The sequence below is a fragment of the Trichosurus vulpecula genome, chromosome 6 (genome assembly GCF_011100635.1).
Source record: "Trichosurus vulpecula isolate mTriVul1 chromosome 6, mTriVul1.pri, whole genome shotgun sequence".
NCBI lineage: Eukaryota > Metazoa > Chordata > Mammalia > Diprotodontia > Phalangeridae > Trichosurus > Trichosurus vulpecula.
Window position 1 is genome coordinate 269,754,159 of NC_050578.1, and position 16,411 is coordinate 269,770,569.

A 16,411-nucleotide genomic window follows, 5' to 3' on the forward strand; every position below is an offset into this window, starting at 1 on the left:
TATTTGTCTACTCTAAACAATAGTGTTAAAGAATAGGAAATATTGACTGAAACAACTGAAGACATCGAGGACAAAAGAGGTGTTTCACTATTACATCCAACCAAAGGTGAGGGCTTCTGAAAAGAATGACTGATTTGGGATATGAACATCTGGTTAAGAAGATGGTATGAGAAAATGGTATTTGGATTTCTGGACTTTGACTGAAAATCAGGTGAATGATGATCTCTTTACCTGGGATAAAATATACTTAACAAGGTCCAGTTAAAAAAAAGTACTATAATGTTCTGTAAATCTAGCCAAAAAGGGAAGAAAAACTACCTACATCAATCAGGCAGTCAATCAAACAAGCACTTATTAAACACCCACTCTATACAGGACCTGTGCTAGTGTCTGGGGATACATATAAAACAGTCCTAGGCCTGGAGGGGGATAAAGGAGAGAAATGGAGTTGCAATAATTTAGCACAGAGGACAGACCCCCTTCAGTTTGCCTAAAGCCTTGGCTTCAAGAAAAGGGTGGGGGCATCAAGAGATGGAAGTCACTGTTTGTATTTTGGGGTGTTTATCAAATCCAATTAAGTTGTTCAGAAGAAGGAAGCATATAATCTTTCCATAATTCAGCTGTTTCTGCTTCAAACATCACATCCTGTGTAATGGTAAATACCAGATAGAGGAAGGGACAGGAAAGCCTCCAAGAGTGTTTCATTAACAAGGACCTTTGCAACCAGAAGGAGGCCCCATCTCAGAGTCCCAGAGCTCTGCACAGGAGGGAAGCTGTCCTAAGATATTGACTGACACCACAGCAGAAACTCAGCAAGAGCTGTCAGAGGGGACAGGTAGGTACCACAGATCCTTTTTCCTTGGCTTGAACTCCTTCTTATGATTCTGGGGAATCATAGCATTTTAGATTTCAAAGTAGAACAGATTTCAGAGGCCATGGATGAGGAAACTGAGTCTCAGAGTTGTCCAGAGTCACACAGGTAGAGTGTGACTAGTTAGTGGTTGAGCTGGAATTTGAATCAAAGGCCTCTGATTAAATCCAACCTTCTGTCCACTGTACCATACTGTCTGTCCCATTTCAGCTTTGCTTATAGTATTATGGAAAAATGGTGGGATCCTGCAGGGTGAGGTGTGTCTGTGTTATGTATTGGTGATCACATAACAATAGCTGGCATCCATCCTCTAAGCAACTCCGTGAGCTGGGTTTTAGGAGTAGTAGGAACCCTCTTCTACAGATGAGAAAACTGAATCTCTGGAGGACTTAAAATTCCAAAGGCAAGAGAAATTTCTTAAAAGACAAAACAGATTGATAGACAAAAACAGACTGGAATGCTTGTGAGATGAGGAAAGCAAAGAGATCCACAATGGATAAGCCCAAACAAGTGTCCAGAAAGAAAGCTGTCATTCTTTAGCAATATCTTTGCCAGGCACTCAGCAACTTTATCATGGATTCACTGAAACCTCTGAGCACTCCCATAGAGTTGTGGGGTATTGCTAGCCATATCACTCTAAGAGCAGTGAATAAGGATGCATGACCCTGGGCTACCCCTTATATGTGGCAGGTATACTTCAGACACCATTGGGTTAACAAGTTTGAAGGAAACAGAAGGGGTCCACCCTTCAGGCTTCCTCCTTTTAGAATCATTCCTTCCTCTTCTTGTGAACAGAACAAGCTAATGGCTCGTTGGATCATGGATAAAGTATACTGGCTCACTGGACCATAAATAAAGTATCCTAGTTGGGAGGGAGTGAGCAGAGAATGTCAGAGTTAGGAGGGGACTTTGAATACAGAACACAAAACCAGAAGGGAAGCAGTTGTAAGTCACTGTGGTTCAGTAGAAAGAACTCTGGATTCAAAGGGCTCTGGATAAAAGAAACTGAGTTCAAATCCCAGCTCAGCAATTTCTTTCCTCTGTGACTTCAGGCAGGTCACTGAACTTCACTGGGCCTTGGTCTCCTTATCTGCAAAATGAGAGAGTTGGACCGAATGACAGCTGAGTTCCCTTCCAGTTCTCAATTCACAATCTTAAGACCTTAGAGAATATCTAAGTGCTTTAGGCTGCATATGATGATTTGGTATTTGACCTTAAGCTTCCTCTGACAGACCTCCAAGAAAACATGATGGAATGGAAGGGCCACTGGCTCTAGACTCAGAGGCTCTGGGTTTGAATCTCACTTCTGATGCTGACTGCCTGTGTAGCCTTGGGCAAGTTACTTCACTTCCTCCCCAGGTCTCAGTTTAGCCATTTATAAAACTAGAGGATTCAGTTACATTACCAATGAGGTTCCCTAGGACTCAGTTTACCCATCCATATAACAAGATGATTAGGTTAAGTGCAGCAGAGAGGTTGAGAAGGATGAGGACTAAAAAAGACCACAGGTTCTGACAATTCAGAGATCCTCACCATCTTCATCATCATTCATATAGCACCTACTACGTGCCAGGCACTGAACTAAGTACTTCACCAATATCCTCTCATTTGATCACAGGCAGTTGTAGAGAATAGTTTCTTTTAAGTGATGAGCTCAGAAGATTTCAGAGTGTTGGAGTAGTGAGGGGATAAGAAGAGGAGACAGTGAGTCAAGCAAATGTTTTCAAGGTGTTTGTCTGTCTGTCCATCATCCATCCATCCATCTGTCTGCCCATAATCCATCCATCCATCTGTCTGTCTGTCTGTCCATCATCCGTCTGTCTGTCCATCATCTATCCATCCATCCGTCTATAATCCATCCGTGTGTCTGTCCATCATCCATCCATGTATCCATCTGCCTGTCTGTCCATCTTTCTACATACACATACATATATCTTAAGGTCATAGGAGGGTCTAGTGAAGTTTGTTTTGTTTATTTATTTTTTTAAAGATGGAGGAGACTTAGCTATTTGCAGTCAGTAGGGAAGGAGCAGTTAGAGGCATGGTGGCATGGTGGATGGAGCTTGGAGGACCTGGAGGCAAGAAGACATGCGTTGACATCATGCCTTGGATACACCCTCTGTGAGACTAACCCAGTCATGACCTCTGTCTGCCTCACTCTCCTATCTATAAAATAGGAATACTGATAATAGCATCGACCTTCCAGGCTTTTGATTATCTCATATATCAAATGACGTTAATACTGTCGAGCACCTCACAAATCTTCAGATGCTTGCCATGAATGTATAATTGGAGATTCAAGAGAGAAGGGGCAGGATCTTCTAGGGAAGATGGGAAGGAGAAGGATCAAGGGCACATGCAGAGGCATGGTCCTTTATGACCAGAAGGGCCAGTCTTTGCCAGAGAGAGTGAGAGATGATGTGTGGGAGTTGAAGAGAAGAGGAGAGGAGGAAGTTCCCATTGAAAACCTGAGGTTTCTCAGTGAAGTAGGGCCTGGGTCCTCAGCTAAGGGGTTGTGGAGTGTGTCTGGCTTTATCTCCTCTAGGCTCCAGAGGACATAACCAGGAGGGCTGAGTGGCAATTTGAAAAGTCCAGATTTTGACCTGACATGAGGAACAAAAACGTCCTTGAGGTTTAGAAAGGAGCAAGAGTGTAACTGGCTGGGGAGATAGTGAATTCATCCTCACTCAGTCTTCAAGAGGAGGATGAATGATGTTACATAGAAGGAGGAATGTTACATAGAAGGATTCTCTTCGAGAATGACTTGGATTAGATGTTATCTGGGGTCCCCTCCAGATCCTTTCTATAAATGCGTTAAAAGGGTTTAAGACAGTTCTATTCAATAAGCAGTCATCAAGTGCCTACTATGTGAGAGGTTTTAGGGACACCAAGGTGAAAAATCAAACCACTTCCATGATCCGGGAACTCACATCCTATCTGAGGGACACAACAAGGGAGTAAGCAGTATGTTCAGGACAAAGAATGTCACAGCTGGATGAGAGGTTGTTTTTCAGTCATGTCTAAACTCTTCATGACCTTCTTTGCGAAGATGTTGGAGTGGTTTGCCATTTCCTTCTCCAGATCACTTTACAGATGAGGAAAATGAGGCAAACTAGATGAAGTGACACAGTGTCACACAGCTAGTGAGAATCTAAGGACAGATTTGCACTCAGGTCCTCCTGACTCCACGCCCAGTGCTCTATCCACTACAGTGGCTATCTAGCTGCTCTAAGGACAGGGGGATAAGGGAATCCAGGATAAGAGAGCCTGGGTTCAAATGCCAACTCTGCCACTGACGCTCTGTGCTGCCATGTCAAAGTCTCTTCCCTTCCATAGACTTTATTTTCCTCATATCTAAAATGAGGTTGGACTCAGTTATTTCTAAGGTCCTTTTCATATCCCAGTCTTATGTTCCCAAGATCTTATCGAGTCATTATAAGACTAGGACTGAGAGGCAAAGTCTTCAGAGGAGGGGAAACAGTAGGAGGTTTGAAAATCAGGACATGTCTGAAATATTAAAGAAATTCAATACTACAACTATTTAGTTGTTAATTTAATCAGTTATTAATTATATTACAATTACTACACTCTCATAATTTATTATTATTAGGCACCTAGGTGGTACAATGGACCTAGAGTTAGGAGGAACTAAGTTCAAATCTGACCTCAGACACTGACTGGCTGCTAAATCTTTGGCAAATCCTTTAACTTCTATCTGCCTCAGTTTCCTCATCTGTAATATGTAGATAATATTAACACCTACCTCCTAGTGTCAATGTGAGGATCAAAAGAGAATATTTTTCAAATAATTTGCAAACCTTAAATCTTTATATAAATGTTAGTTATTATTATTAATAATTAATACTAATCCTTATTTTTTTTATCCTGTGCTTGGGCTGACATAGTAATATATATTTCTACATTGCTTCAAGGTTTACAGACGCATTTTCTCATCTCAACCCTGTGTATAGGGCCTGCAGACATTATTATCCCCCTTTTACAGGTGAGGAAACTGAGGCAAAGATAAATTAGGGGACCATCTGTGGTCACACAGCTAGTCAGCATCACAGTCTGGGAACCAGCCCAAAAACTAGCACACTGCCTAGCCTAGGTTGTACCACACACACAGTGATTGTAAGTATTTGGATTGATTCAGTAAGTGGCTTGATTTAGATTAGGTAAACACTGCTTCCCATCTAAATATTGGACAGATTTGGGGTGAGTTGCCTCCATGAGAGTCTTTAGTTGTTGGCTTCCAAATCTATGTTGGGGTGAGGATTAGTTGAATTTCATAAAGCATCCTGGGAGGAACTCCACAGTGCTAGGGTCCAAGATTCCCAGCACTTTCTTCTCCTACTTTCCAAATGGCAAGTTCTCCCAGATTGCACTGAAGAATGTCAGATGGGAAACCTGAGTCTTTGAGGCTCATGTAGAGACTTGACATACCTTATTATCTCTTCTAGCACCAACTACAACATCATGACATCCCAACCTGTGCCTTCTGGCACATTCATGATTTTAACCCCCAGTGGAATCAGTATCCCCCAGTTGGAACAGCCTGGACCTTCCTCTGCACCAAATAGCAATCTGAAGAAAGGGCTTAAGGAGGAGTCCAAAGCTCTTGGGGTAAGTCCTCATCTTTCACTGAGGAGTCTTGGAGAAGCCAACCACATCTTAAGCTTTCAGCTCTATCTTGGGCTTAGAGATGCCTCAGTTGGATGCCAGTAACAATTGGAGGAATTAAGGGTGAGGGGAGAGGGAGCAGAGATTTTCCATGGGGAACCTCTAGCCTGTCCTCTGCAGGCCTAGAGGAATGAAAATTATAAAAGCTTTGCCGGGGTTAGGGTGAAACTGAAGAGAAAGACCCAAACTTCCTCATCTAGGCCCCCAGCAGAGAAAGACATAGAGGAAAAGTTACCCAATCCTTCCTTCCCCACTATTGCACCCTCTGGTTATGAAAGAATGCTTAGTTCTTACAGATCTTTTTGCTCCTATCATCTGGAAACACAACTGGAGACCTCAGCAGGCTAGAAAACAGAAGGGATGCACATCTCACCTCTCTGGCTTTTCTCAGGCCATGAATGGGATGCACAATTACTTTCCAACTCCCCATTGGGTAGCTCCTGGATCTGGGATAGGACTTGAACAAGAGAGAGGTCTAGCCACCTTGGCTCTCAAGAGCCATGACCTTGGATGTATGTGGCTCCCAGAGCTGGGCCCAAGAGACCAGGCATGTCTGACCAGGACTGAGTACCACAGAAAAATAACTTTATAGTACAGGAAGCTAAGGCTCCCTTAATACACAGTGTCTAGAAATAAGGAGATGGAAGGAGGGGTGGGCTGGAACCAGCTGTGATGGCCTATGGGAGTCAATTGTTGTATTTTCAGTGTCAGCATTTACACCTGTGAAATTAGGAAACACTCCAAATGGAGACTGGTTCTTTTTGTATTGTTGATTATCAAGATTTAGGATAGTGGTGGAGAAAATGTTAATAAGATCAACTGAACTTCAAAATGTCTTCCGCATACATTTTTATTTTACTGGAGAGTTGATTGTTAAATATTTATTAGCACCCCTCTGGATATCAGCCCTGTTCTCTGCCTTGGTCACATTTAATCTAGAATCTTGTGGTCAGTTCAGAGTGACACATTTTTGGGAAGACACTGATAAGGGGGAGCCTAGAAACAGTTGAAGCAAATGGTAAGATCAAAATCTCCTGAGAATAGAAAACCTAGAAAAGTGATAAAAGCTATGGGCAAGTATCTGAAAGGGTGTGTAAGGGGGTTAGATGCACTGGGCTTGGCCTCAGGGCGCATAACTAGGAACGTGGGGAGAAGCAGCAAAGCGGCCAATTTATCGGGACTTGTTTAGGAGCCCTTGGCCTTGTTCCAAGGCAGAATGGGGTGACAGGGGAGGTCTGTGGACAAAGATTGGATGACCACTTGTCAGGTAGGTGTTAAGAGAAATCTTCTGTTTTCACTGAGGCACAGATTGAACCAGATGGCCCCTGAGGTCCTTCCCTACTCTGAGATTCTGTGTGACTTGGCTGTTTTTGTCCCATCTACTCAGGAAAGGTATTTGGACAAACTGGCGCTCATGACTGTGGAAGGTAACTGCTTTCAGGAAGCAGATACAGTGGGCACTTCCTGGAAGGCCAGTTGTATCTACTGAATGAGTATGGGGGCTGTTACCAGAGCAGGACTGAACTGTGGCTTGGGGGGCACTAAGAACCTGCCTGGCACCTCAGATCCCCTGTTTTAGCCTAACACTGCCCAAGACAGGGCTTCTGTACCTTCTCAAAATTCTGTTTTTTTGATTCATAACAGAATATACAGAATTAGAAAGGAAACAGATTATATTTAAATATAATTTAAATAATGATATTTTTAAAAAAATTGTGGGCTCCAGGTTAAAAGCCCCAGATCTGGTCATTGTGGTCACTTATTGGGGGTTGCAGAGCAAGGTTCTCCCTGCCCCTTGGGAACAAAAATGAATCTGTCCTAAAAAAAACCTTCCCATTTCTTTTTCTTGCTGTTTAGACCATCCAAATTTTGACTGGCCTGATGATTTTGAGCGTGGGCATCACTTTGGCATGTGTATACGATGCAACCTACTTCAAACCTTCCTGTTCCAAAATTGTGAAGTCTAGTTACCCATTTATTGGTGGGGTGTTGGTAAGTAGAGGCTCTTCCATGATTTCATCTGGGTGACTCATACAGGAGGAGAGCAAGGCATAAAGATGACTCTGTCCACCTGCTTTCCCAACATGTAGAAGGCCTGTGTTCAGGAGGGGCTGGGAGATTTAGTCTCATTCTCTGCATTACTGACAGGAAGGAGGGAGGGGCAGCGTTCTTTATCCTATAGCTTTGGGGGAAAGTACAGAGGTTAGGGTCAGGGAACAGCTGGAAGAAGGCAACCAAAGAAGCTAATTCATAGAATTTTTTTTATTCAATTGTGTTTTATTTGAAGGTCCAAATTCACTCCTTCCCTCCATTCTCTCCTCCACTCATTAAGAAGCTGTATTTTATTTTTAAAATTGCTTAAGTCAGAGGGGAGCCATGATTGTCTTAGAAAATCTGTCCATTTTTGCTACCAAGTTTTCCTAAGTCCAGGAATTCCAATATTCAAGCCTGTCCATTTCCTTTTGTTGTTGTCACTTCAGTCATGTCTGACTCTTTGTGACACCATCTGGAGTTTTCTGAGCAAAGATACTGGAGTGGTTTGCCATTTCCTTCTCCAGCTCATTTATAGATGGGGAAACTGAGGCAGGCAGTGTTAAGCGACTTGCCCAGGGTCACACAGCTAGGAAGTGTCTGAGGCCAGATTTGAAGTCAGAAAGATGAGTCTTCCTGATTCTAAGCCCAGCAATCTATCCACTGCACCACCTAGATGCCTTTTGTCCCTGACAATAAAGCTTTCATCCTTGCCTGGGTCTTATCTCTGGATGCCTATAACTTCCCTCTGATGGCCTGGCTGCACCAAGCATTAGAATATTTGTTATTCTTATTTTTCCTATTTACCCAGGCCTCTCTATTATAGCTCACCATGCAGTAACTTTGTATTGCCCCCTTAATGAACTTCCGCTGTGGCTTTCAGGTCTCCCTCCCTTTGCTGCCTGGTTTCATTTCTTGTTTTTCTCAACTGTATTCCATGGAACATATATTCATGACAGACTTCCCGTATACAGGGTCCCAGGCTAGATGCTAGAAATGCGAAAATGAAAAAAAGGACATTCTAGGTTCCCCTGGAGCTTTAGTGGTCCCCGAGGGGTGTGGCACCTGCACAAATCTGTGTGACCCAGGTCACAGGAGCAGAGGGAGCCAGAGGAGAGGGGCAGGGGTCAATCTCTTCCCACTGTGGGAATTAGGGAGAACTTCAGGGAGCTGGGCTTTGAAGGCAGGAGCGGGAGGGCATTCCAGTCATGGGAGAGAGAAAAGAACACCCCAAGACTGGGCAACAAAGTATAATTCTCCTTGGCTAGAATGCAAAGTGAGGAGAGGAGACTGTCACAGGATCTGAAACTAGAACTAGTGTGGGGGCACTATAGCTGAGTCACTGAGGCTGACCCCCCTAATTTGACAAGTGAGGAAACTGAGTCTCAAAGCAGTTAATATTTGCCCCAAATAAGACAGATGATAACTGGCAGTGTTTGGATTTGAACCCAGATCCCCTGCCTCTGGAATCAGAACTCTTTCTCCTGAACCACATTGCCCCTGAGGAAGGTAAAGTAGGCTGGAAAAATAGGTTGGCACCAGACTGTGGGGTGTCTTAAACATGCTAGGCCTTGGAGTGTGCACAGAGCAAAGATTATTAACCTTAGGCCTAGGAACTCATTTTCTATTTATCTTGATAATCGCATCTCACAAATTGGGCTCCTTTGTAATCCTTCCATGCATCTGAAAGCCATGAATCTGGACAGGGATCCATCAGTTTCAGCAGACATTGCCCAAGGGCCCATGGCCCACAAGGGTCAAAAGGCCTGCCCTAGGAGTAATAGGGAGCCATTCAAAGTTTGCAAGCTAAAGAGTAACCCTGCTCAGCCCTATGCCCTGGGAAGAAGTTTTGGCTGTTGTGGGAATGGAGTTTTCCTGAGGCCTGAGGCAATGGTCTGAGTAAGGGTTGATGAGGGCCCTAGTTCCCCACCTCATTCTGGCCCCTTGTTCTTCCAGGGGCTCCCTGGTCCTGCTCAGGTACTTCCTGGCCCAAATGAGCTGCACCCTGCAGTACTTAGCCCATTCTCCCTATCGTTTGCTACTCACCCCATCCCTCCCCATGGTTTCACTTTTTAAATCACAGGCAAAGGCCCGCCTTCCAGAAGCAGCCCATTTTCTAACCCCTGAACACAGTACCAGCCTTCCCTTCTGACCCCTTCTGATCACTAAGATGGTGCATAGCTATGGTTGGAACTTTCTCCTTTCTTTCCCACTGGAGTACAAGGCTGATCCAGCCCAAGTCTAAGCTCAGAGTGGGTCCCAGGACTGCCCCAGGGACCCAGGGGTCAGGCTTAGCCAATGGGGGAGCATCTGCTGGCTAAGTGGCCCCTGTGGCCTGGGGCTGTGTCTCCCTATGGCCCTACAACTGACCGTTGTGCATGCATTCTTCTTTACAGTTTATCATTTCTGGATCACTGTCTGTAGCATCAGAAAGAAAAAAGACTAAATCCTTGGTGAGTATCATAGATATCTGAGGACATGGCAAGCTGCCACCTAGTCCTATCAGCCTCGTTGTGCAAGATAAGCCAGCCAGGTGTAGTGCAGGGCATGGAGCCCTGGAACTCAGCTCAGCTCCTGTTTGTATGTCCTTGGCCGCGTCCCTGTTCCTTCTGGGTCCATAAAGTGAGAACCTTAACTCAAGGATTGCTAAGGTCATCCTCAGCCTTAGAACTTAGCATAGAGAGAGACAGTCATTTGATTCAGGAATGCACTGGAAGAACTTGATCTAGATCCCAGGGGGCTAGGAACCCAGCTAGTCCTCTTTCTTCATACTGTGCTGACCTCCCTGGAGCATGTTGGACCCCCTAATGGGGCAAGGCCTAAGAACCACCATGCATCTAAAAACAAAAAAGCTACCCCCAGACCCTCACCCCTTTAAAACAAGGTCTTTTTAGAGTAGTCCATGAGTGGAGAGAGCACAATTGTAGACAAAATTACCTGGATTATTCCTTCTCCCTTCTGCAGAAGAGGCTGCTGGGAAAGGGTGGGTAAGAGCTGGGTAAGGACCAGTGGGAGAGGTAGAAACAGGTGCAAGTTAGTTGAAGAGAAGCAGAATTGTCTTGATGAAAGAAAATTCCTTAACAGTTAAAGCTGTCCCAAAGTGGAATGTGCTGCCTTGGAAGGTACAGTTTTTACGGAGATGTTAACAGTGTAGGATAAGTAGGTACTTCTCAGATATGTTGGAAAGAAGATTCCTATGTAGGCAGGGATGAGACTAGGCATCCTCTGAGGCTTCTGGGAGATTACTGGGGTTTCATCTGTACAGTTGGTGCCGCTCTGAGGAAGTTAGGCCACCCAGAGCAGAGAATTCAGACTCAGGGCCCTGGTGACCCACGTACCTGGAACCAGATTAAAACGTAATTGGAAAACATTTGACAAGATAACTAGAAATAGAGTGCAACATAGATAATGTTAATTTGTAGTTTTCAAAGTCGATCTGTTTCTACATGAATTTGACACCACTGACCCAGAGGACATGGGGGAATATACTAGGAGCCATACTAGACTTCAGAAGAGGAGGAGAAAGAGGAGAAGGAAGAGAGAGAGAGAGAGAGAGAGAGAGAGAGAGACAGAGACAGAGAGAGAGAGAGACAGAGAGAGAGACAGAGAGAGAGGCAGAGAGGCAGAGAGACAGAGACAGAGACAGAGAGAGAGACAGAGAGAGAGAGAATTGTTCTCTGACAGTGGACCAGTAAAGGGAAGAGACTTCAAGAGTGCTCTCTCTCTATGACTCTGTCTCTCTCTGTCTTTGTGTGTGTGTGTGTGTGTGTGTGTGTGTGTGTGTCTGTCTGTCTCTCTCTGTCTCTCTGTTTCTTTGTCTCTGTCTGTCTCTCTCTCTCTCTCTCTCTGCATCAGGAAGAGAGTAGTATTTAGAGCTAAAGGCCTGGGATTGATTCTGGGCTCTGCCCACTGACAGCCTCATTTGACAGAGACCAAGTCACTTCCCCACCACCACCACCCCCCGCCTCCCCCCGGCTCTCTTTTTCAAGGTGAGGGTAGGACTTGGGGGCTCTGAGGGTCCCTTCCAGCTCCACGTGTAGGATCTCCCTTGTTCCCTGCTCTCCTCCCTGGAGGCCCACAGCCTCCTAGCCTTCCACATGGGTGAATCAGGGCTTTTTCTTTCAGACCCAAATCAGCCTGGCTGCCAACGTGATCAGTGGCATTGGGGCCACAGCGGGGCTCATCTTGTTCTCTGTCGTCCTGTCTGAGCTAAGGGAGGATTTAGCTCAGTGCATTCACCAAGTCCTCAATGCACACCAGCTAAGCGACGAAGAAAGACAGGATGAAGATCATTACACTGGCTACCTTCCTTACCATCCTCCTCCCACTTACTGGGCATGCGACTTGGTTGGCTCCACTCTCACTGTAGGCATTTTCAGACCCCATGTCAAAGTTTCAGTGATTCTTCTTCCACTTCTGGAATTCTTGTTGGTACCGGAAGGTGCCACCAAGGTTGGGCAGGCCCCTGGTCTTCTGGGTTCTGGGGAAAGTTCAAGGGTTTGCAAAGAGGAAGGAAAGAGAGCCCTGGAGCTGAGAACCTAATACTAAAAAGAGCCATTCTATGGAGAGGCCCCATGGTAGAGAGGCTGAGCAGACCTCTGAGCATCTTCTGCATGCTGGGCACTGTGCTAGGGCTGAGGAGCCAGGCCCTGGGGGAATGGAGAAAGTGGGGAAGGGGGGAGAGAGGAGAGGAGGGGGGAGGGGGGAGGAGCTAGGACCTGGGAAAATGAAGAAAAGACTGGAAGGGGGAAGGAGGGAGAGAGAAAGGAAGGTGAGACAGGGGAGTGGAGAGAGGGGAGGGGGGAAGAGGGGAGGGCTGAGGAGCCAGGCCCTGGGGGCATGGGAAAAGGGGAGGAAGGGGGGAGGGGGGAGAGAGGGAAGGAGAGGGGAGGGGGGAGAAGCCAGGCCCTGGGGGAATGGAGAAAGATGAGGGAAGGGGGCAGAGAGGAAGAAGGGGAGGGGACAAAGTGGGACCTAGAAACAGGAAGGGAGAGTTGCTCAAATCCTCCGTGTTCCCAAGAATCCTCAGACAGCAAATTGTTGTTCTGGTTGGGCAAAGTCTATATTTTTACCCAACAGAACTACAAGTCAATAAGTCTTAATTACACAGGACCTCAGTTTACCCAGAGCTTTATGGTCAGTTACCATTACCGCCATCTAACAGGTGCTGCAGTGGATAGAGGCCTGGACCCAAAGTCAGAAGACTCCTCTTCTTGACTACAAATCTGACCTCACACACTTCCTAGCTGTGTGACCTTGATGGATTCACTTCACCCTGCTTGCCTCGGTTTCCTCATCTGTAGAAGGAGAAGACAAACCACTCCAGTATCTTCACCAAGAAAACACCAAGTGGGGTCAGGAGGAGTCAGACAGGACTGAAAGGAATGAACACCAACCACAACAGATAGAGCTAAAAGCTCAGCAAGTAAATCCACTTGCTCACAGGCCATGAGCTATCAAAGATCAGAGGCAGGATTTGAACCTAGGTCTGGCCTAGTCTGAGTTTAGGAGATGTCCCTTACTTGGCACTGTTGCTAATCAGCTGAGTTGCATGATAAAGGGGACATCGAATACTGTGACTTTTGTTGTTCAGTCATTTCCAGTTCATTTTACAGATGAGGAAACTGAGGCAAACTGGGTGAAGTGACTTACCCAGGATCACACAGCTAATAAGCGACTGAGACTGGCTCTGCAATCAGGAAGATGAGTCTTCCTGACTCCCGGCCCAGGAATTTATCCATTGCACCACCTAGCTGCCCCACATAGTGTCTAGATAAAGAGAACAAAGAGAGAGAGAGAGAGAGAGAGAGAGAGAGAGTGAGAGAGAGAGAGAGAGACAGAGAGACAGAGAGAGACAGAGACAGAGAGAGGGAAAGAGAGGGAGAGAGAAAAGAGAGGAGAGGAGAGGGGAGGGGAGGGGAGGGGAGTGAAAGGGAGGGGAGGGGAGGGGACAGGAGGGAAGCAGGGGAGGGGAGGAGAGGCAGAGAGACCCCAAGGAACAAAATGGGCTGATCAAACCCTCTTATTGCCAGCTCCTCCCCCAAGTCTGATGGTGGTTCCAAAGGTCCATCCTTCACACCTGCAGACTTGGATCCTTCGGCCCTTGGAAGGGCTCCCCCAGCTCCCAAGAGAGGACATCACTTCCTTTGGTGCCAGTTCTCTGAAGCAGTCCCTAGGGGCGCTTTCAGGTCCTGAAGCCGGTGCCTAATTACACACCACCTCAGTTTGCCAGTGAATTTTCAAGGTTGAAAACCTCCTGAATACTCAGACAATTCAAGCCATTTGAAAGATGGGTTGGAAACAGCCACACGAGCTGTTTTGTCCTTGTAACGTCCCCTAGAGGTCGCTGCCCAACTTGCATTCAGTGTCATAGGTTGGGAAGCAGCTGCATGGGTGGTTAATTCTGCTAATGCACCTTATGGAGGCCCCATGGTGTGCTTCCTGTTAACTGCCAACCAAGAAACTAAATGACATCCTTCGAAAGGCATTTCTCTAAAGGACACAGCAAGGACAGCAGTCACAAAATGTTTCCTTCCTTAGTGTAGGACACACTCTCCCACAAACTGGCTCAGTGTCAGTGGGAAAAGTGGGCAAAGCCTCAGGATCTAATGTTACCCAGGCCTACGCATACATAGACGTGTGGGGGTCTGGAAGAGCTTCCTCTCTTGGTGGCTTTTCTCAAATCTACCTGGACAGTGGGATGGGCTCCAGCCAGGAGTCCTCACACAGACTCCAGTTGGCAATGCCTTCAACAGAATGGATGGGGATCTCCCTGGCACCTGATGCTAAGATGCTACAACTAGTGATGGGAGTGGTGGGGGAGAGAGAAAAATCTCATCCTCCACTGGTCAGGAGCCTCACTACACAACTATTCCAAGCCTAGACAACCTCAAGCTCCCCAAGACTTGGGTATTTAAATTTCCTTTAGATATTACTAATTGTTTTTCTCTGCTAATAGAGATAATCTTTCCTTGCCTCTGCCAGAAAATAGTTTACAAGTCAAAAAGCATTCAGGTTTGAGATGTACAGGTTGTTTAATATTTCATTAACACCTTAGATTGCATTTGAGGCCTTCTGTGAATCCATGCCCAGAGCTGGGGAAAGGAATCACAATCCTCTCCTGTACATTCTTTTCTTGGTTTACCAATATAGACAACATGAAGAAACCATTTGGCCCCCAAAGCCAACTGATTCCATTGGAAATGGCATCATATAGTGCCTGTCTCTAAGGGGACCCACAGTTCCAAGTCTACATCCATTCGGGCAGGGAATGCAATTGTGAATAACACAAGGCCTTGGCTATATGTCAGGCTGATGAGAAATTAGCAGAAGACAAGGGGGCATGGTTGGTCCTCATGCCCTCTGCTTTGAAGAAGAGTTAGAAGCCACTGGTGCCTCTGTTTTACTCCCTGGAAGTCCATGATCCTTGGGTGGAAGAGGAAGCTTCTCTGTCTATGGGAATTCCCTGCAACTTCTGTCCCTAGGGCCATGGCTCAAGGGGACCCAAAAGGGAGCTTATGAAAGACAGGCTCAGATCCCAAACCATCTTTTCTGTGTTTGCAGGGGACTCTGTCTGTGATGCTGATCTTCACTGGTCTGGAGTTAGTCATTGCTGTGTTTTCGGCTTTTTTTGACTGGAGGAGATTGTCAATGGATTCTAATGGGGTGAGTGCCTTCCCCACCACAGCCAGGCAGGGATCCTCTGGGAGAGGCCTATTGATTTGTGTTTCTGGACCTAGTTGGTAGGTGGTGGTGAGTGGGCATAAGATGGGCCTCTATTGATAAGGGATGCTGCAGCTACAGTGGGAAAGCCCTTGCTGAAATAGACAGTATGGCTATTGGGTCAGGAGTCCTGGAGGGCTGGTGACAGGGAGGACATGTCTGACTGGGTTTCTTTTGGCTGTTTCTAGAGAATCCTCTTCCTACCTCATGGTCGCAATATCAATTCTAGCTTAAGAACAGCTCTTTATGATCCTGCCTATGAAGAACTGGGGGCTTCTACTTAGAAGATGATGTGGGTCTCCTCCTGTGGGTTTTGGAAGTCACCATCACATGAGAGAGCCAATGCCCAAGAGAACTGTGATTCAAGGTCCTGCAAACTTCCAGTTTGGATGGAGAGTCAGAATATGTTTGTTCCTTTTAAAGTAAATTTCTTTCTTCCACATGAGTCATGAACTTCCCATGCTCATCCTTGGCCTCAGCCTCATGGAGGGTTTCCAAGAAAGAATATCTCTGTTGAGCGTTTTCCCAGGTTGCAAACTGCCCCTTCCACCCCAGCCTCTACTGCTGTTGTCTTGTGAACCGTGGATGGCCAGATAGGGTGAATTTGGCTGCCACTTCTGGTGAAACAGAGTCATATTATTTCCTTCTCATGTTCACCCACTGCTGCTCACGGACTTGGGCTAGAAAGCTGAGATCCCAGTCTCTTGCCAGGGCTGTGATGTTTCCTCTATTCACTTTGCCTGTTTCTATGCCAAAGACATAAGGCTTTGGATTAAATCAGGGTGTGATTTGCTTGCTAATAAATTTTTTTAACTATAAAACTTGTTTTCTGCATTGTTTATCAATTGTGTTTTTAAAGGAATAGGAAGCCTCAGGAGCAGATATGATAGGAGAGTCTTGGAAACAAGGTTTAGAAAAACTAGGGCCCAGGGCATATCTAAGGAAGAGAATGAGACACATCCTTCCTGACTTCAAAATAAGGAAGAGCAGGGATCAAAGTTTAACATTTGCACCACTCCCCGAGTCAAAGGTTCGTAAAGGAGTTCTTCACTCTCTCCCCTACTGGACCTCCCTCTTTCCTCTTGCTGTCAATAATCTGAGTAC

General features: G+C 46.0%; 1 protein-coding gene across 1 annotated transcript; it reads left to right on the forward strand.

The window, feature by feature from the left end:
* Positions 1-681: 681 nt before the first annotated feature.
* Positions 682-16,109, forward strand: LOC118852773 (membrane-spanning 4-domains subfamily A member 6A-like). Its single transcript, XM_036762464.1, has 7 exons — positions 682-835; positions 5,335-5,497; positions 7,412-7,546; positions 9,982-10,038; positions 11,711-11,950; positions 15,149-15,250; positions 15,496-16,109. The coding sequence occupies exons 2-7, from the start codon at positions 5,351-5,353 to the stop codon at positions 15,589-15,591; spliced, it is 777 nt and encodes a 258-aa protein (XP_036618359.1). The 5' UTR covers positions 682-835; positions 5,335-5,350; the 3' UTR covers positions 15,592-16,109.
* Positions 16,110-16,411: the final 302 nt, after the last annotated feature.

Excerpts from the sequence above, each read along its gene's own strand:
- LOC118852773 (XM_036762464.1), top strand. The coding sequence starts at position 5,351 with ATGACATCCCAACCTGTGCCTTCTGGCACATTCATGATTTTAACCCCC. Across the intron at positions 10,039-11,710 it reads GAAAAAAGACTAAATCCTTG|ACCCAAATCAGCCTGGCTGC; the intron begins GTGAGTATCATA and ends TTTTTCTTTCAG. Across the intron at positions 11,951-15,148 it reads TGGTTGGCTCCACTCTCACT|GGGACTCTGTCTGTGATGCT; the intron begins GTAGGCATTTTC and ends CTGTGTTTGCAG.